The sequence below is a fragment of the Meles meles genome, chromosome 10, assembly GCF_922984935.1.
Source record: "Meles meles chromosome 10, mMelMel3.1 paternal haplotype, whole genome shotgun sequence".
NCBI lineage: Eukaryota > Metazoa > Chordata > Mammalia > Carnivora > Mustelidae > Meles > Meles meles.
The window spans coordinates 15,461,857-15,484,057 of NC_060075.1; the positions used below are offsets into that span (position 1 = coordinate 15,461,857).

Consider the following 22,201-nt stretch of genomic DNA (forward strand, 5'->3'; position numbering starts at 1 on the left):
AGGCATTATTTTGGTAAGCATTAGTGTCTCTCTAATGTGCTGTGTTCTCTCGTAAGTATTAAGTGTATGTGAGCAGCCACTGACAAGAGAATCCAAGAACATTACCAAGCCCCAACAATACAAGCCCGACATCTTTTCTGAATACTACACACTGAGAGTCGCATTATTTTTGATCAAATTTCTTGAATGGTCAAAAGGATGATCAAAAATACGGGCAGAGGGCTACTGAAATAACAGGTCCAAGATGGAACTGTTCTGCTCAGGCTGTGTGCCCCACCAGCAAACCAAAACTGCATGTCCAGGTCCCTATACATGTTCTACTCGGCCAGAAACATAGTATATCCAGTCAGCCAATCCCCAAGTGCCAAGCCACCTTTGGGCTCTGATACTTACTTGTTCCTCATTCTTCATCCTATGAAAGATTCTTGCCTTCTACCGCAGCTCTGCAGTTCCCTGGACCCTTGAGAATGGAGACTGCCTACTTCAAAAAGTGTTTGTTTGAATCACCTAATTTGTTTTCTTCAGCCATTTTGAAAAGTTTACAAGTCCACCTTGGCACAGCTATTAAAAATTGTAGGCCCAAATATTTCTGATGCAAAGATGTCTAGGCTACACATAGAGGGGTTAGCCAAATAACCCACCCCCAATCATAACTGAAAATTCAGATGCTGATGTTAGCAATTTATAATTAAACCCAAGAGTAATATAATAAAGCCAAAGGATAGTAGTGGTTGACAATCACAGTCAACAAGGACAAAGCTGATGCTCAAGTACCTTCTCAAGAATTTCAGGAACTCTCGGTACCTGTGGAGGTATCCGGGCTGTAGGAACTTTATGATATTGTCCACCAGTCTAACACCCAGGCTCCCAGGAGGACACTGAATTAGTCTACAGAAAATTTTATTAATGTGATTTTAATTGAATACTAAATTCAAGAAATCCTTTATAAACTCAAGTGTATTGTTTACCCTCCTTACTAGTATTAGTCATTAGTAGAAATGGAGGTCAATTTCAAGTCACCCTGAACCTAATAGTTTCATATATAGAAACTGATTTAAGTCCTTTTTAAAAAAAATTTTTTTAAATATGTTTGAGAGAACATGAGTTGGGGGAAGGTAGAAGGAGAAGCAGACTTCCTGCTGAGCAGGGAGCCTGAACCACCCAGGCGCCCCACGATTTAAGTCTCGTTAAAGCATAGTCTAAAATGGCAAAAACTCATCCTGTAATATGAATGCTGAAACCTTTATTTCAGACTTTCTGTATTTTGGGCTTTCTCAGCATATACTCTCATCAATAAATCCCTAAAATCAATTAGATTAGAGAACTAGCATTACTGTTAAAGCATGGCGCCTCATTCTTGTCTTGTTACCATTTTCCTCTTTCCTCGTAACTCCCTGATTTTCTTTGGAGAAAAGCTACCTCTCAGGTCCATACATTCCCACTGCTAGGTTGAGAAGTGCTTATCCTGGTTGATCTATATATTATATCCCCTACACCCCTCCCCAAATAACTTGGCTTTAATCAGTAGTATGCAGAGATTCTGGACTGAATTCTCTAGTGTATTTGTCTTAGGTTTAAAGGCATTAGAGCATGAGTAAGGAATTCACACAAGTATCCTGATTCATGGCAGAGGACATTAGACTTTCTTCCACATCTACATTTGAAGATATGAGAAAGAGAATTTTGCTAAATGTTTAACTTATAATTTTTAGGTAAGGGTTATTTTTAGGATTCAAAGTAGGACTTAATTATTCTACTTAAAAACTCAAGACTCAAACAGAAGGCTATTCCCAGCCCTATCAAAGTAAGATGTTTAGGGACACCTGGGTGGCTCAGTTGGTTAAGCAGCTGCCTTCGGCTCAGGTCATGATCCCAGCGTCCTGGGATCCAGTCCCACATCGGGCTCCTTGCTCGACGGGGAGCCTGCTTCTCCCTCTGCCTCTGCCTGCCACTCTGTCTGCTTGTGCTCACTCTTGCTCCTCTCTCTCTGACAAATAAATAAAATCTTAAAAAGAAAAGGTAAGATGTTTAATATCCAACAGTGAGATTTAAAGATTTATTTGAGAAAGAGGGAGCATGTGTGAGCAGGGGGAGGGGCTCGGGAGAGAAAGAACTCTCAAGCAGAATCCCTGCTAAGCACAGTGCCTGATTCCAGGACCCTGAGATCATGACTTAAGCTGAAATCAAGAGCCAAGAGCCAGCTGCCCAACCTACTGAGCCACCCAGGTGCCATATCCAATAGAGAGTTTTAAAAGTCATAATTTCTGAGAATCAAAACTTTCTAATGTTTATAGGTGAAATTAACATAAGTAAACTTTCCAAGTGACCTGTAAAAGTCCCTACTCTGTCTTCCCCTCCTCTTCCAACAGGTTTTAGACAAGGAGAATTTTTTTTATGACATCTTTGGTTTTCTACTTTGAGGGGGATGGGAATCAGCAACTAAAGTTATCACCCCCTTCCTTCCTGTTTGTAAAATTATTTTTTGCTTATAAGGCTCGTGAAATACATGTTAGAATTTTTAAGAAAGTTTTCTTATTATTTACAGACTAGTAGCTCAATCCTATATGCATCACTTCTTTAGAGGAACACACAAAAGCAGTAATGAAGAGAGACTTAAACTAGGTAAGATTCTACTGAATGACATAGTGTAATTTTTCCATTAAAATTCCTGTGGTAAAACATTCACAGTTAAAATCCATCAAAGCTAAGTTTTATTAAAAATCAAAGCACCAGTTGCCCCTCTCCCCCAAAATTAAAAAAAAAAAAAAAAACCAACAAAAACACAACAAAGACTACTGCCTATGATGTCCTTCACAATAAGCGAATCTTTGTGGGGAAAGTAACCGGTGGTCTGACTGGCCAGCATTATTCTCACTAAGGAACATGAACTACCACTTTGTGAATTATGACTTAACTAAATTCACACCTAAGAGGAAAGGGCAATATATGTAAAAAGATATCAACTATTAATTTACATGAGGTTACAAAATACTTTTTAAAATTATGTACATTTTACTTAAGAGGAGGGCTTCCATAAGAAATTAGATGGTCCAACTCATAGTCATGTCCATAATAACCAATCAGATCACTCAATTTCTCTCATTCATAACAGAAAATAAACACATCTTTTATTTACACCTACAAACCTTTTGCTCACATGTAGCAACTTAAGGGATTCACAATTTATGGATCAGTCCTCAGCAAAAGGAAGGGTTCCTCCTTTCATTTTCTAACTAGTCTGTCTATGGAACCCTAATTTGAAAGCTTAAGCACCGTAACAACATAGAAATTTGAAATGCAAATTCATAAATGGAGCAATCAACTGTATACTCACCCTTCTGATTGTGGAATGAATCCTTTTGAAGTATTCCTAAGTTATATTGCATTTATCCTGTGGTGTAGGGGTAAAATGTGGAGCCTGTTCTTTAGCTTGGAAAAGCAAATAATACTACCAAGAGGGCATTTTCCTTTTAGCACATCCAACTTCTTACCCCTCCATTCAGAGAAGATAGGCAAGGCCTATTAATTGAAAGGACAAAATAACTGCATTGCCAGATCCTCATGTCCAAATGTATTCTTAATATATTATTTCCTTATGCCAAAAATATCAGATGCTTGATACATGGAAAAGCTTTTGATGAGCCAGAATTAGGTAAACCCTAGCTCCCACATGGTTTGTTCAATTCACAAGCCCTGGCCGAAGGTGTCATCATGTTATCACATCTAGCATTACAGGGTCTTACGTCTATGACACTGGGCTGTGGTTCCAAATCTAGAAGGAGATCTGGAGTTTTTGATCACAGGTAAACACTGGAGCGTTTTAAGTTTAGGTCAAGGTTGCTTGAATCACACTTAACTATGGGTGAGGCTCACCTCATAAGAACTACTAAACTGGGATCCACCCAGACACACAGATGCTTATTAATAAGGTCACAGGACTTTAATCTTAAAGACCATTATGAAAAGGTTGTTTGGAGAGCGAAATACCAGTTTTAATGTAATTTATATTATGTGTGATTATAGGAAAGATGGTTCTTAACACTACCTTTCAGTCAGCGAAAAAAATAGTAAAGGTAAAATACTGTTTTTAAAAGATTATTATGAATAAATGTAACAATGAAAGTTTTGGGCACAATAGCAGAAATTCTGACTCAGATGCATTTAAGAAATTATATATACATATTTTTCTCCTTTAAATGCTATTTCCCTTTGTGACCCTCCTCAAAATTTATCTGTGTTGCTGTTTTAACTTGGGAAACAAGTATGGAAGAACAAATGGTCAGAAGAAGGGTATTCTGAGATATCAACAATAAACTTACTAGCAAAACTGCCACAGCTGCTTTGCTAAAAATCCTAGAGAAAAAAGGAAATTAAATGGTATATGCATTGGTATTAAAATTTGTTGACTTTGGAGAATAAATGTCTAACGCATATCCACAATACAACAATTATTCTGAAACACGTATTTGGAAAAGTGATTAAGACTTCTTAACCATTAATAAGTAATTGACATATTATGGGCAAGACCTAAGTCTACGACAAGAAGCTATTGTTCCTAAGTTTTCTATTTTATCTTTAACAACATATGAAAACACAATGAATTAGCCCCAGGATATTTTCAAATTGTCCATTTTAAGAAGTAATGTCTTGTGGAAAGAAGAGTCCTCTAGGTGTAATTCATGGGAGTTGAAACCATCCAAAGAAGATTAAGGTTCTTTCACCTCAGCCTTATTTTTATTCTATCAGCCTAAAGAGAAAAATTCCCTCAGTCAATTAATGTTTTATAAAGGTTACTTTGAAAAACTTCATGTGTAAATATTTTGTCAAATGTTAGATTGGCACAATTTTTTCTTCTAAATTTAGTTTCCTTCTTTTGACACTGAACAAGCAAAAGGAATAAATGGATGTCAGTTTAACTAGCGAGGTCTGGCTCATTAACACCGTGCTTATTCTCAGAAGATTGGTCTTTTGCATCTCTACTGGGAGAAGGAAAATGAATTCAAAATCAAGTAAGATAAAAGATTCAATTTCAGGTACTGACTTTTAAAAATAGGAAACAAGTTTCAGAAAAAATTAAATTTTCATTGTAATTCCCTCCAACTGCCTGCTCCCAAATTCCACAACAGATTTTTATTCCAAGTTATAAAGAAAGATGAAAACCACAAAACTAGTCCCTTTCAGGGGAACTTATATTTAATGCCCAACAGGGTATATGTTGAAGAATCCTCACATCAAACATGGCGCACACTGCTGTAATTTTATGTTCTCGGTAGTTCCACTAACAGCCATACTGCAAACAATGAGTCTTGTTATAAAAGGATCACCTGCACAGTTAAAAAGCAAACAACAAACCACACAGACACACAAAGCAAACCAAAGATGTGTACACTTACTTCTTCAGTGAAAGAAGTTATATTTAGAAATGTACGAAAAATGGCTTTGAACACCTGCTATACCAAACACCTCTACAGACAGGGAAAAACAAAACAAAAATCAAACATTTGTTTTCCTGCTTTTTCTTTAATACAGTTGCCATCTTACATGATATACTGTTAGGTGCCTTCTTAATAGCATCTAATCTACTTTTTCGTTGTACCAGTCAGCATTCTAGGATAGAACTCTTATTACCACTCATGTTCACGGAGTACTGTTCTTAAGTACCGTACACCTAAACTCATGGTTGGGCCATAATTAATGGGTAGTGGTATTTTCTAAAAATGGATTAATGCACACATCCAAACCACATTAAATTTTCAACTTAAGAGTTCATACGTACTCTATTTCCTTTCTATAGTTGCTATCACTCCAAACTGTAGTTCTGAAATCTAAGAAGTAGGAAGAATGTCTTTTTGTTGTTGATGCTTCTTTCTCCCTTCCTTCCTCCCTCCCTTCTCTGACTCCCTTTTACTCCTTTCCTTACTTCCCTTCTTTTTCTTTCTTAATAAGAAGATTAAAACAAATGGTTTATTAAGGAAATCAAAATCTAGTAAACATCAAAAACTTACAGATCAGAGTGGTCACAAACTCTTTTTGTAATGATGTTAAAATTACCGACAAAATGTTTTTTAACAAAACCAAAAAAATCTAAAAACCAGCACACACCAATGGTGTTGCTTATTTAAGCAACTGGCGTTCCTCTATGCTTTTGAGGCGTTTCTTCCGGGGCTGTACAAAGTCATCATCTGAGTCATCACTAAATTTATTATCTTCTGATTCATTCCTGAATTCTAGTTTAGGAAACCTTTTTTCTGGATAAAGGTTCTTTAGAAGTTCTTCAAAATAGCTTTCAAGTTTTATACCAGCATTGGCTACTTCGGAATCAGGCTGTTGGATAAAAATAAAAACATGAATTAAAAAAAAACACCAATATTTTAGACAGTCAACAGTCAATAAAAAAGTATATTTCTCACATTTTCTCTTTTAACTCAAGTTTGGGAAAATGTTTATGCAACATCACTGATATAAAGTAAATAATAGTCTGGGGCTAGACAAAGTCTAGAGAAGGTCAAATAAGTAAATAAAAGGCTTGGAATCATCTGGATTATTCTGTAAGGTAGTGATAGCTATATGACTGTATAATTGAGATTATCAAAGAGATGCCATAGTCACAGAATCATGGAACAGGTGTTTTTTAAAGCAAATTAAATGAAATGTGGATCTCTGGAACAAATAACCAATACAGAGAACAAACCATCAACAAAAGTCTGTAAGTCTGACAGATGTTCAGATAAACTGACAGATCAAAAATTGAGAAAACTTAAATACCAGAGCTATTTAGACCACAACCTTAATATTTCAAGATCAACTTCAAGAAGACTTCAGTCTGGAAGTGCTATATTTTAAGAAATAAAGGTTGGAATGACAAAGGATGCTTCTGGATAAAAATATTTTCTAAATTCTTTTCAAGTTGTCAGCTATAATTTGCATTTCCACGTACCATATAATAAACCTTTGAATAGGAATAATAGGAATGTGGACATGGTCTTCCTAATTACCTTTCATTCCCTGACAAACTTGAACTTCTAGAAATTTATGCTATTATAGATCTTCATCTCTTGCTGAGAAAGTGTTTGGTTTAATATTACTTCCCCATTGCTGTGGTTTCTTTTTCTTTCTTTCTTTCTTTTTTTTTTCGCTTTTTTCTCTTACCTCATTGAATTCGGCACAGTTTTGAAAGATCAATCTAAAATCAGCTACAAAATCTTCAGGCTTTGTGTACATGGAATAATCTTCTTGTAGTCTCTTCTTGATAGTTGACAAGTCCATTGGATTTTTTATTATTCTGTAATAATCAGGCACCTTTCAAAATAAATGAGACGGTATAATAAAAAGACTGTATTTTACCAGTCCTAAATACATTTTGTAAGCAGGAAAATAAAATTCAGATTGTTCTCATTGCTTTTCCGTGTACTATTTTGTCACTGATAAAGCAATATAGCAAACCTATGGCACCCCCCCACCCCCTCACACAGACACCTCTTCCTCTATTGTTATAAATTTACTTAGTACTTGAAGTCTGGACCTGTGTAAATCAAAATATGTACAAAGAATTTATCTCAAATTGTAAGTTTTTCCCCAATAGCTTAGGCTATATGCCTAAGCCTCTTGAAAGAGATGAACAGAAATCATTGCAGAGAGTAGTGGGTAAAATACATGAGAATTTATGAGAAATGAATACAAGCTTGGGGCCAATTTGTGAACATCAAAGTGTATTCAAGATCAAAGTATTCCATTTGTGTTAATAAAGCTTTAAGATGTGGATTAGATATAGGAAACTAACTACTAAAGAATGGTGGGAAAACTACATTCTCACAAATCAAGTTTAGAAAAATCATCTTACTGTGGGGTGCTTGGGTGGCTGAGTGTCCAACTCTTGATTTCAACTCAGGTAATAATCTCAGGGTCATGAAACTGAGCCCTGCACTAGGCATGAAGTCTGCTTAAGATTCTCTCTCCCTACACCACCCCCTCGCTCCCACTAGTGCGTGCTCTAAAAAGCAACAACAAAAACCATCCTACTATGTAAAAATGCACAAAATGATGTTAATACTTACAGTTAGAGGAACTGGATCTTGAAAAGCCAGGCTCATTTCATGGCAGTAAAGAAATAAAAGTAGGCGTTCACACTTCTAAGCAAAAAAATAAAAAATATCGTAAAATAACGAAATCACAGCTTATTTTTTAATGCCAATGCCATGGGTCTCAAAATACAATAAAAATTAAAACCAGATGAATACCAGAAAAATATCAATACTTAGAGTTCTGATCTCTTCAGTTATTTACTGAATTCTACTGCTTAACAGTTTGGGCTATATGTGATATAGGAGAGCAGTTCTTATAGGAACAAAAAGCAGTATCATGAGAAACCTATCTAAAGCTCTCTAAAAACAAATTTCCACTTATCTCTCTAATTTATATACTGATTATTAATAGTCAATAAAGAAGGGTATATGTATGTTAAGAGATCCACAGAGGGACCCTTTTCTATGGTGTGTCCAGTCCTAAGGCTGCCTCTCTGAATGCACATGGTGCACTTGGCTACTTCTCTGCTGAGGGTTTAATCCCAGTAACTATTGTGTAGCACTGGCAGTGTGTGTTTGGGCCCCCTCTTGCACAGTAACTTTCATACTGATTGTTTTACTCAATAGTTTAGCAAAGAACTTCTTTAACTACTAAAGAAGTGTTGATGTAGTAGCTTTAAATGTCAATTACACTTAACTATATTAGTTGGCTTTGAGGTATAAACCCAGTACCATCTGGTAAAAGAATGGAATTATTTCCAGGAAGAGTAAATAGAAAAGCCCTTCTCTTTCCTGCTGATTCTCAACAAATTAGGAAGAAAATTATTTACAGGAGAAATAAAACAAATTTACTAAAGGTAAACTAAAATTCTCGACCACACAGAGGATACATGTTTTACCTTGCTACAGTACAGTCTTTTAAGCTTCTAGAAAATGTATAGGCAGGCAGTACTGTGATTATTTTTAACCAGAAAAAGTTGTAAGTTACATTATTTAAGATTCCTATACTCTTATAGAAAAACTAAAGAAAAAGAGGCCAGTATAAAATTTGATTGAATATACACTTCTTTGATGAAAGGCACATGGCATTACAATAATCCCCATCTAACAAAAAGAGAAACAAACTTGTTTAACTAACAACGTATGTTAGAAATGTTAAAAAAAAAAAAAAACTTACCCTTTTATCTATTGGTGTTAATTTAACAAGGCCTTCAGTCTTCTTTTTTTCTGAGTTGTGACTGGGAGCATCACAATCATATTCAACTTCTGGTTTAGATAGGTCTCTGCAGAAAGTGCAAATCCATTCTCCACTGTTGGGGGATAAAGTACTTCTGAATTCCTACTGCATCATTTCTCTCTTCACTATCTCCCTTTCCCACCTCCTCCCCACCATCTATGATACAGATTTGTTTGTTTGGCATGAACTGTAATCACTGAGGGTTTACTGCAAGCATAACTACTATGTACATAGCACCATGCTGGGAGAGCCTTACGGCAGGAATACAGTACGAGGGTCAAAGCCGTAAATATTAGTCTAGTCAAAAAGGCATGAAAACACATATGTGAAATAAACACATAAAACAAACACACACCCATTAATTTATGTCTGATGTGAGGCAAAACTGGCATCTTCCCTAAAATGATTCAAGAAAAAGAAATATTCTTGGTACTATTCTTGCAACTTTAAAATTAAAATTTAAAAAGTATAGCTTTTGAAGAACTAGAGACAACCCAGTGGCTGCTGTTCGTCGTCATCGTCATCATCATCATCATGATCATCAGCAGCAGCAGCAGTAGCATCTCACAGGGTTGGTTTGAAAATGTACTTGATATATTTGTGAATGATACAGCTCAGTGCTTGGCAAATACGATGGAGTATTTTGGCAATTATTATGCACAAGGATTACTGTTCTTTAGGGTAAGAATCTGTAATAATTTGAAGGACTGGCTATTTTTTTTCCTTTCTTAACAGTCTAGGTTTCTTTTTTTTCTTTTTTAGAATTTTTTTAAGGTTTTATTTATTCATTTAACAGAGCGGGAGAGTACAAGCAGGGAGAACAGCAGGCAGAGTGGGAGGGAGAAGCAAGCTCTCTGCTGAGCCAGGAGCCCGATGTGGGACTCGATCCCAGAATCCTGGGATCACGACTTGAGGCGAAGGCAGTCACTTAATGAACTGAGCCACCCAGGCGTCCCAACAGTCTAGGTTTTTGAGAGATGCACAGGGAACGGGAAGCAGAGTATTGAAAACCCTATGTTGAAGGTTTTGGAGTATGCATTTGTGTGAAGTGGACTTTTATTTACATTTCTAAGGTTTTATGTTACATTACAATGATCAGTGATTGTTATTTATAGTGAAAGAATGTGGCAAAGGGAAGCAAATACCATCTTACCTTGGAAAATTTGCCAAAGTGGGCACATGACAAGAAAGATGAAATACTTTGGGACACTTCTCACAGCACAGGAGTTCTCCTCCATTCTGACAAACTGCACACCAGTCCTCATTGGGGTCATCCTCTTTCCTGGTCTCTCCAACATGAAGGGGTGACTTCTGGGAGGCATCTAGCCAGTCAGACTTTCCATTTGAGGAACCTTCCTGGTGAAGTCCAGGTTGATCTCCTGTGCTATCAGGGGCATCTGACCTTAGCGCAGACTCCTCAGAGGTAGAGCTCTGACTGCTATTTAAGAGCAGGGAGGTGAGTATGCTTCTTGGATAGTTGGCCTGCAATGGAAAGAATATGTCTTATTTCTCAAAACTGGCATTCTTTATTTGCACTATTATAATTCTGGACTGTAGAATCCTCTCTCATAGGCACCCAGGTACTTCAAAAGAAGTACTGAAGAAGTGAAAATGTAAGAAACAGGTTTACTGCTGTTATAGGAATCCCCAGGGATAAAGACATGAACCTCTACTAAAAACTATCATCAAAATACACAATCAGCAGAAAGGGAGTGTGGATAATATAAGAAATCTCTTATTTGCTGACTGTTACAGAAATGGGAGATAGTAAATACACTGAGCTATTAGTTCAAATTATACTCAGACAGAAACTATGCCTACTGCTGAATTTTTATCATTCACAGAAAAGTACAGTGCTTTAAATCCTAGAATTTCACTTCTGCAGAAGCCTTTAGTAACTTTAAGATGAATCTAAATTTGGGACACCTGGGTGGCTCAGTCAGTTAGGCATCTGCCTTCAGCTCAGGTCATGCTCAGTTTTAAATATATGTATATATATTCCTAAGTATCGAAGATTAGATTTTTCTAATCTTTCCTGCCTCTCCATCCCCTCCCTACACACACACGCCATTCATGCCACCCTCTTAAGCTTTATTAAGGACTGATTTATTTTTTTACTGTTTTTAAGTTTTTAGGTACCAGTATAACTTTATGGCCAACATCTATTCCAAGTCAGTATCATTGTTGCACTGGTTAAGTATCCTGAAAAATTCAATTTTTGGTTAAATGTGTATTCAGGTTATATCCTGATTAGATCTAGTTTTTAGTCAAATTTGTGTAATACAGGTGTTTGTTTATATAATTAGGACTATAAATATTATTCATTAAATAACCACACAATGTACTATGACTACACTATCCTCTTTTGTCTTTTTGTTCTTAGTATGGTTCAATTGTTCCTGCTTCTTGTCCTTCATTTGCTTACTTTTCTAGTCCTTAACCCTAAGTCTTTCTCACAAACTCCCGTAGGGCGATAAAATGCCTTTCAATACTGCCAAACATTTTTGCCTTTATATACACCGCTGTGAAGTCTTCTGTCCTCTGCTACGTGGTGTACTAGAGAAGCTGTTGTACTGGGAGCTACTCTTTTCTGTGTTAGATCCCATTTCTGGGATCTTATGCCGCCTTCTTTCTTGGTTCACTCCATGTTTGATTAAGCATATTCTCAAATATCTGAGAATGAATGCATGAGAATTAAAATTTCTGAGACCCTACATACATGTCTAAAAAATGCTTATTTAATGTTTATGCATGACTGATACAGAATTCTGGCTATGAAATATTTTTCCCTAACAATTTGGATATTTCCTTACTATGTTTCAGATTCAAGTGTCCATTTTGAGGACTTGGTGCCATTATGATGTCTGATCCTTTGCATAAGGTGTTTTTTTCCATTTGGAAGCTTTTAGAAATCCCAGTGTTCTGAAACTTATGGTAGTAACTTGGGTCCTTTTTTCATTTAATGTTCTGGTACTTGATGGGCCCTTTCAACACAGATGATCATGCTTTTCAGTTACAGTAAGTTTCCTTGTATTGTTTTTTGGGCAGTTATCTTCCATGTGTTTTACTCAAATGCCCAACCCCCTTGTTTGAACCTGATTTTTCAAACTCTTCTCCTTATTTTCTGTCCATCTTTTTCTTTTAATTTACTGAGAGCTAAATTTTCAACCCTGGTTGACTATTTCCTGGTTTTCAAATATAACAAATTATAATCTCCTATCTGCTATTTAAAAGTTTCTTTCATCCTATCTCCTAAATAGGCATCGTATTCCCCAAATTAATATAATTACATTTTGAGGCCTAGATTCTTCATCTGATTCTTGTTTCACTATAACAACAGGAAAATCATAATTTTCAGGAGGTCCACTATTCTCTTGTTTTATTCGGATTGGCTCCAACATGACCACTGGGACTCTGTGTGTAGAATCCGCTCCTGCTGGTTTGCTGGAAGAGCCAGAACTATAAGAAAGGAAGGGGAAAAAAAAATCAAAACAATGCCGCCTTAAACATTTCAAGACAAAGTGTAACAACAGCTTTCAGGAATAATGCTATATCTTCACAGTAATGGTTACTATGTTCCATTATCAATAAATGATACATAACTGAAATGCAACTGCTTCATGTATAAGAAGTTTTACATATTAGCCTATCTAAATAGTTACATTATACTTCTGGAAAGACATTTAAATACATTTAAATAAAATTTGAATTAAAAGAAAACTGGCTTCAATATTTTGAAGCTCTACAACTGAAGCTCAGTATCTTAGAGCCAGCATCTTCTTTTTAGACTTTCCCATGTCCCATTTCCTTCTCTAGTCAATGACAAAGAGACCCTGGGATCCCATTAACGATTTACTGTCACGAAGTGTGAAGACAATTAATTAGACATATTAGAGACAATTAGAGACATAAGTTATTGGTGTTCTGCTACTTAAAAGTGTAGTGGGACAAAAACCTTTTACAGATAGCCACTGTGTTCTAGGGGATTAAAAGCAACCTTTTTCTCCTCAGAGAATGCTTCTTCCGATTAGGCAAGTTAAGAACTGGGTTCATTATCTAGGAGAAATTTGCAAGTATAAGAAGTAGCTGAGCAAAGCAGTAAGCTGAGATAGAATTTCAACTATTATGAGTTTATTTATTTTAAGGCAGAATTAATGTTTGGCCATTAAAAAAGTCAGAACACTGAAGTTAGTATAAAGTCATTGTTTCTTTTCCTCCTAAGCTTGTATCTGTGTACATTCCTATAAGGTACAGCACGTGATACCTACTTCATTTAAATTTTCCTTGCTATTAGGCTAAAGTCAAATGTATTTTCTTATTTTCAACATATTAACCCCCATCCCAATTTCTGTACCTTTAAAGACAAAACTGCACTTTATTTACTTGATCCACTAGTTTATCAAATTAATATATAATAATAATTAACGTTTTAATTTAAAAGTTAAAATAAAGGAAGCTGTTCAAAAAAAGAGCATGTTGGAGCACTGTCAAGAGAAATTTAACTGGAGATTTATATATGAGAGAATAAGGTTGAGTCAGTTTACCTTCCTCGGCTCCCAACACTGGAGGCACTAGGTGAACGTATTGGTGGGTGTACACTAGTCATGGTAACAGGTCCTGAAGAAGAGCAAATCATTCACATTCATAAAATGAGTTAATAATTATGTATTAAATTCCTATTGATTGTGCTCACTTAATACTATGTGAACCGGAATACAACGAAGTAATAAAAAACAGTAAGCAGTTGGACTCCAGCAAAGTCTAACTCCCTTAGACTGGCAGGGGTCTCAACCTATTGTTGGCATTTTAGGCCAGATAATTCTTTGTTGGGGGGGGGGGGTTCTGTGCACTGTAGGATGTTTAGCAGTATCCCTCCATATTTCCCACCCAGAATGTGACAACCAAAAATGTTTCCAAACACTGTCAAATGTCCCAAGTTAGAATAACCATGGTAAAATGTCAGTGAGGACACCAGCATCAGTGCAAGCTACAGAAGACAATAAAAAGTGGTAGGCGCTAATATAAAAGCAGTCCAAGTAAGAAAGCCACACAGAGACCAATTAATGGAGACACTGAAACAAATATTCTACCAGGCAATGCACTTAAAAGATACTTTGTCCAATGCCTAGCACAGAGTCAGCAATGGGTAAATGTTAGCTTTAGTAATATTGTAAACATGGCTTACAGAAATGTTTTGTCAACTTATACTCCCGCCAGCTATGTATCGGAGTATTCTCTTCTCACATTCTTATCAATGAGTATCTCCACTATTTTAAGTCTCTGCTACTTCAACAGTTAGAAATTATGTCTTGTTTTGATATTTTTAATGACCACTAGTGAGACTTAATCCCCCAAGTTACTGGATATTTGTATTTCCTCTTCAGGGAATTATCTACTCATGTCCTTTGGCAATACTGAGTACTTGCCTTATTTATTTGTACAAACTTGTTTTATAATTAAACATTTTCTCTGCCATATTTTGTCAACAGTGTTCTTCCAGTTTATGTTTTAATAAGCACCTCCTTTTAAATTGTGTAACTGCCTTATTATGGTTGCGTGACTGGTGAATGACTTAAGAAATTCTCCTCCTTCCTTCTTTTGTTCTAGGGTACCTATTTTGCCAAGGTCTCTGGGAGTAGGTATAGAGTGCTTTAAAGGAAATGAGTAGGTATGTTAAAATTTTTTAAACATTAATTAAATACCAAACAAAACCACCAAGAAGTGACTGACACTGCTTAATTTTGACCCTAGGCAACTTACACCCAAAAAAGAGACCACAACACAGGCAAACTTATCAAAAAGAGAATGTATAATATTAATTTCCTCTTGGGAATGCTCTAATGCCTGAAAGTTTTATTGAAATTAAAAAGGTACAGAGGTTTAACCTTTGCTTGCCACTTTGAAAGTATACTAATTTTAAATAGTGCCAAAAACTCAGACTCATTTTAATACACCAACAAAAGGGGGTGTAGGGGTCATTACAATTAAGAGGAAAAAATGGGACACACTCACAAAATCAAAAGAAGCCCACTTTACCTGCAAGGCCTGGAGATGGCACTGATGAATTTGGTGACTGGACGGTTCTGTTTGAGGGTGGTCTTGGCTGGCCATGATCTATACTAGTATCTTTCCTCACAATATTATCCAGCATAATAGTACTTGAACAGTCAATCTTATAAGAAAAGAAATTTATTTCACGGCATCCTGACTTTGCAAGTTAAAAGCTACTTTAAATTTAATAGAAAACTTTAATAGTTTAATTACTATCAAATAATAAAATATGTAAATATCCTATCTGAGAAGTTCTCATGCATATTTTCCCCATGAACAATCTTGAAAAAGCTTTCATTCTTCTTAACGTTCCATCTTAGTAAATATGCTGAGGACATACTATTTCAGAAGTTATCAGCAAGGATAAGAGTGTCATTCAAACCCATCAAAATTGAAACAAAAATACTTATTTAAAAATAACAAATGGTAGTAGATTAAAAAAAGGTGATGAGAAAAATAGCACAGTTTTACATGTTAGCAAATCTCTTTAGTTTGGCTTACTAAGAGCCAACTAGATTCTTCTATCTGCTTCTGCACACAATCTGTTGTGCTGTGTGGTTTTGGTTGAAGAATATGAAGAAAATATGGCCTTACAGAGAAAGGATCTTGTGGAGCCCCTGACCCCCATTGTCTTTGGCTCACATTGAGAACTTGTGCTCTGGTATGACTACATAGATCAAGTAGGCCCACACATAACACATTTCTAGAACACTAACTCATTTAAGTACATTACTACTATTTGGTAGGAAGAATGGATCCTCTCTAGATTCTTGCTTTAATATAACAGGTATAAAGGAAACACTTCCTTCTTAATTGACTTCTTGGTTAAAATACTGATATTTCTACTGAATAAGACTTTAATTCTCTAGATGCAAATACTTATCATACTTAAATAGACTATTTATTTCCCCAAAATGTCTTTGTGATTAAAGTTCAAGTTCAGTTCTCTAACATAGTTCCAGCCCTTCTCAATCAGGATTCTACAAGGGGCTTAAGTCTTACGCTCCTAGGGCACAGATCATGTGTGATGAATTTACTTTTCAACTTTCCATCTAGAATGGTGCTAGTTATATGAACCATCTTTGAGAGGACTGAGAAAATGGTCACTCAAATCAGTGTCTTTATTCTATGGTTCAGGTAAAGAATTTCAGTCAAGCAAGCCTGAGAGACGAAGTGTCACCTGTACCTGAGGACTGCAGAGAAAAGAGCAGAAGGACAATTCTACTTTCTGTGGGTCCTCTTTTGGGTAGGTGGTAAGCACACAGGATCACTTATGTTTAATATTTCTTGGGCAATACCTTGGCCAATAATTTTCAGAGTGTAAAACATACTGGAATGTGACTGGATCTACTGGATCTTAATGTAAGAAAAGTTATTTATATTGTAAGGTAATCCTAAAAGCTAAAGTAAAATTACAGGAATGAGACAAAAGCAGCTTTCCTATGTACCACATAGGAAGTATGAAAGTATGAAAAATACATGTACTTCACCCATTTAAAGTATACACCATTATTTTAAAAATTAAGAAACCCTGTTAAGATTAACACTGAAGTATTAGTTGATCTCAATAGCTTGAAAAACCAACTAAATGGAAATTTAAAAATTATTTTACAATCTGATAAGATATTTCTTATAAGTTTTTAATGTTTCTGTCACAATTTTCTAAACTTACAGGATTAAGATAAGGTAAAATAAGTACCCACTTATACTTGGATTATAGAAGGTTGCATTTTCTGCCTTTGGAGATTTTTTAAAAAGTCATATTGACAAAAATAGCAAGTACACGTATTTAATTTAAATATAAAATAAATCAGAGGTAATTCTGCACTGGCCAGTATGATCTGGGAGGAAATGTTTTCATTTCCATTGTTAAACTTGTCTCCACCTCTTCTGAGGTCTTCAATTCTAGCCTCCCCTGCCAACCTTACTCTAAAATAGCACATTCCAGCAATTCAACTTGCCAGTACCTCTTCCCAGATCCTTACTTCCCTGGTTTCCCTAGTCCATCGCTGTATTCATTCACAGACACCTTTAGCTGCAGTGCCATGAAATATATTCCATCTTTTTATTAGCTTAGCATCTTTCTATTTTTCCTGCTGTTCTATTTCTAAAGAATAAAAATGACTTCTAAAACCAAACACAACCTTTAATCTGACTAACTCAAGGCTTTTTACCAGATTTAAGTTCACTTAAAAATTCTCAAAAGATTCTTAGTATAAATTTTGTGTATACTTACATCTGGAAGAGAAGGAAGATTATAAGAACCTCCCACTGGTGAGCTCAAATCAATCATAGGTGAACCGAAAGCCTTTGCATCATATCCTGCTGCACTAGTAATGGTAGGACTAGAAGGCGTAGAGGATGTGCTGTTGGCAGTGGATGCGGCAGCCTGCCCGCTGCTGATCTGCCACTACAGTAGCAAGAGAGGAGAAAGGTTGTCTATCAGCAGGCCAAAACGTAAAATGTCCAACTAATCCCTGTTCCTCTGTTACAGAACAAAGTAGAAGATACATTCTGCTACTTGAATTCAACTACACTTTGAACTGAAAGGCAGGAGGAGGGGGAGGAGATGGACATATATATATAATTTTCATTAATCCTGTCCAAAAATAAAAAAAATAAAAAGCACGGATTTTTTTTTAACCAGAAAACCATAATACCCCATATCTCGGAAAGCTTATATATATATATATTGGAAAAGAAATACATACATAGACAGGAACTTTGAGGTAAAGATGGAGGGCTAAACACATACATTTTCTTCTGTTCCTACCTGAGACATCTGAAACTAAAGTAACAGTTATGGGGAATTTTTTAAAAAGGCTTTTGACTCAAAGAACATAGGAAAGACCACAGAAATCCCATTTTGGAAGCTATAAAGAGGATGGACGAACAGCAAACCACTTAGTCAATTTGCTAAAGCTGAAACCTAAGCTGCAGTGGGGAGAACAGAGAAGCAAGAAAGGTGAATCTGCGGCTGAAAACAGGACAATGTGCTGAGAGTCTGTTTAGGAAGCACTAAAGCCCATGTTCCTTTCCTTCTTTACCTGTAGTTACCCCAAGATAATGTGGACTTCCTCCATCTCCACAGATGAAGGCTGAAGTTTATTGTCTAAAACAGGTAAAACAGTGTCATTTGACTGAAAGGCACCAGGTTCAGCAGAAGGCAGAAAAGTACTGCACTGAAAACGAAGATTAAGAAACCATACTCACACCAAATGCTGAGCTTCCCTCACACTCTGCCACTGGCCCCCTACCATTCTTCTTACCCGTGTGGCTTCAAGGAGCAGACAGGCCCTGCATTTTAGGCGGAGGACAGGAAGATCCTCTGGGAACTGGGCCAGCCTAAGACTTAAAGATGGCAACACTCGGAATTCTCCCAATAAATCTGCCTCACAGCCTTAAATCTAGCATGAAATCTCAATCATCAAACGTTAGCTCTAGACCAAGGCTTTTATGATTTTTTTTTAACCCACTTATTACATATGAACAGATAATCAAACCTCAACAAACACTGGAGGAAACTCTTTGTTATTTATGTTAAATCTCAGTTAAAGCGAGACAAGTACATTAATTCAGAGAATACTAGGAATGAGAAGTACAGAGATGAACCATGATGCTCTCTACAAATGACTTCAAAACCTATCAAAAAATAAAAACAACTGACTGGCAGATGGATGAATAGAGAGGTATATGGAATAATAAACGAAAAGGCAAACAGAACAATATGTCTCCTATACAACTCTTTCAACTTGTTGTGTTTGGAAAATTTTCATAATAAAACATAATGAAACATAAAATAAAAAGGAAAGCAACTGAGAGGTATCTCAAGACTATGCAAGGGAAAAAAAAATCTCCAAACACAAGGTTTATACATAGACTACACTATAAAGACTGATAGTGTCAGAAGCATTCCAATTTTGAAAAATCTAATTTATATTCTTTACTGAAAATATTGTGTAAAGAAACCTGTGAATGTCCTCTCTTCACCACCTACCCATCATATCCATCCATCCATCATCCATCTTTTTCTTTTTCTCTGGACCCTAATCCTCCTTCCCTCCCACAGAATAATCATAGTTACAGATAATGTTTATTTTTCCAGGTTTTTATATATCATGTATATATACATATCATACATATATGTCATATACATATGATGTAAATAGAAATAATATATGTCATACATATGATAAAACATATACAACCAGGAAAATGAGGTAATGCCCCACAAAAATTCTAGAACATGGTTTTTCCCATATAACATAATCACATATAGATTACCGCATTTTCTCAATAGGTTAAAGTATTCTCACTGTGCAAATATGCTACAGTTTATTAAATTAACCAACTGAAAACCAATTCCACACTACATTTTCTTAGTTTGTTCATTTATTCGTTCATGTTTACATTTTGACCAAGAAACATTTTAAAAAGCATTCTTAGAGTGTGTGTCTACCCATTAAAAATAATAAATGGGGAAGAGGGAAAGTACACATTTGTGTACACAGAATGTGCTAAATGTTTCTATATATGTTAGCACTCACTTTCAGCACAACTCTGCAAGGTACTCAATGCATAGTTGGGGCAAATAACATTTAAAAGATTAAGCTTGCATAAGGTCACAAAATTATTAGGAAAGTTTAAGGCTAAACTGTAGCTTGGGCCCTTTGCACCTCCCTTTACTGATGAAATAGAGGTATGACTTTTAAATAAAAGTATTTTTGTTAAATATTATTTAAGAAAATTTGGTGATATTATAACAAACCCTAATTATAATCACACACACACATACAGTGTGTGTACTTTTTACAACAGAATTTTCAGATCATTTGATTAAATGAATATCACAGAATTATGAAAATAGCATATTCCTTAATTTGGTCTTGGCAAAAAAAACTGAAAACTGACATCAACCTATAAGTGTTAACCTGGAAAGACTGTTGACACAAGTTCTTGGAGAAGACAAAGAGAACTTTTACTTGTTAAAAAGTAATGTCTCATCTAAAAATAATTTTACCCAAAGACAGTAAGATATAACAGTAAGATTGGACGTAATATATAACTGTAAATATTAAGCTTAATCAGATATTTATGTACCTCATATTAAAACTTTCAGTATGTTTTTAAGAAGTCTCCTTATAACAATTTAAAGATTCATTTATATTCTCTTTTGCAGAAATATAACCTGTATTTGTTAGAATACTTCTGTCTTAATGAACAGCTAAAAGCTATACCTATCAGTATTGCCAAAATTCATACTATGACTAATTAATTATTCTGGGACTTCACTCCAATATCAATATAAGTGGCTTGATTTTTCTTGTTAATTACAAATCAAGACCTTTTCTCTTAGTTTTGTCTCCATTAGTCTGTGTATAATAAACTTGGTAACTCACATTTATTAAAAAAAAAAGGGGGGGTGGGGGTGCCTGGGTGGCTCGGTCAGTTAAGTATCCAACCCTTTGGTTTCAGCTCAGGTCATGATCTCAGGGTCCTGGTACTGAGCCCCACATCAGGCTCCACACTCATCAGGGAATCTGCCTGAGGATTCTCTCTCCTACCTCTGCTCTTCCCCACCACTCATGCACTTTCCTCTCTCAAATCAATCAGTCCTGTGGGGCGGGGGGGGGGGGAGCTTGCTCTTGCTCTTCATTGCTTTATCTATAAATTTAATGTGGTCTAAAAATAGAGAAGCAGAACAGGAAGCTGAAGAAAGCAAATATGGATACCTGTTTTATAGCTTGTTGAGCCAAAAAAGCCATCTGTAGTGGGTTGGGCTTTATTGCTTGTCGTGGTATGTTCTGGTTTGGTGGATATCTCAGCTGTTGAGGATGTGGAGGAAGAACTGGTCCATTGGGTTTGGGGCTGTGATTCTGAAAATTTATCAAACGTGGAGGGGGTTGCTGGAAAAAAGAAATTAAACCAATTTAGTGACAATCATCCCTTGAAAGACAAATCTTTCACAGAAAGACAGCACCTCTGTCACAGATGAATAACTTATTAACACTATAACACAGGTATGGGGGAAGGAGGCAGCCTTCTAGAATCTGTATAACTATGTGAAAAGTTTTACTAGGAAAGAGCCTTGGGGGAAGATTAAGCCATGTTAGGAAGTAGGGAAAATTTGTGTTTGGTATCCTTCGAAGTCTCTGATGATTACATTTTGCAAAGAACTGCCCTCTTCAGATCTCCTAAAGTAATGTGATGGTAGAATAGTAATTGCTAGCATTTACTGAGCAGCTATTACATGCCAGGTACTGCTTTAAGTGCTTTACGTGATTTAACTCATTTAATCTTCCCAACAATACTATGAGATAGGAATTCTCTTCATTTTTGAGAAAAAGGAAACCGAGATATAGAGAAGTTAAATAACCTGCCCCAGATTAATGAAGATAATTAAAGATGAAGCTGGAACTTGAACTCAGGCACTCTGGCTCCAAGGTCTGCACTCCTAACCAATAAATTATGAATTATGAAAACAGTTGTTATTAATAACATTTAAAAATTAATGAGTTTTCGATCTCACTGAGGTCAAACCATATGTCAGGCATTATGATTAGCATTTTACATGTGTTACCTCATTATTACCTTCCCCTCATTTTACAAATGAGGACACTAAACATTAGAAAGCTTAGAGAACTTGAAAAAGGTCACACGGCTAGTGAGAGGCAGCACTAGAGCTTTCATCCAAATCTACTCCGCTATGTCATTACCACAACACCTGCTGGTGTGTGGCTGGGGGTGGATTAAGGTACTAATTAGAGTTGAGAGGATGAATTCCCCTCAAGGAAAATAGATTTCAAATGGAAACCCTTCAAGGACAACAATGATGGGTTATACGATAGGGCAAGGGCTGGGAAGGCAAGCCTACTTTGTGCATAAATGCTAG

At 36.0% G+C, this 22,201-nt stretch overlaps 1 protein-coding gene across 2 annotated transcripts in view; it reads right to left on the reverse strand.

Annotated features, from left to right (window-relative positions):
• Window positions 1-5,504: 5,504 nt before the first annotated feature.
• Window positions 5,505-22,201, reverse strand: part of TRIM24 (tripartite motif containing 24) — a 98,151-nt gene continuing 81,454 nt past the window's right edge. For both annotated transcript variants that reach the window (XM_046021262.1, XM_046021261.1), the window contains exons 10-19: window positions 21,042-21,215; window positions 17,546-17,719; window positions 15,295-15,430; window positions 13,803-13,875; window positions 12,549-12,717; window positions 10,412-10,740; window positions 9,199-9,331; window positions 8,055-8,129; window positions 7,150-7,299; window positions 5,505-6,324 (exon numbers count right to left, since the gene is read on the reverse strand). In XM_046021262.1, coding sequence (XP_045877218.1) covers window positions 6,115-6,324; window positions 7,150-7,299; window positions 8,055-8,129; window positions 9,199-9,331; window positions 10,412-10,740; window positions 12,549-12,717; window positions 13,803-13,875; window positions 15,295-15,430; window positions 17,546-17,719; window positions 21,042-21,215 — 1,623 coding nt within the window. In that variant the 3' untranslated portion in view covers window positions 5,505-6,114. The remainder of the gene's footprint in view (window positions 6,325-7,149; window positions 7,300-8,054; window positions 8,130-9,198; window positions 9,332-10,411; window positions 10,741-12,548; window positions 12,718-13,802; window positions 13,876-15,294; window positions 15,431-17,545; window positions 17,720-21,041; window positions 21,216-22,201) is intronic.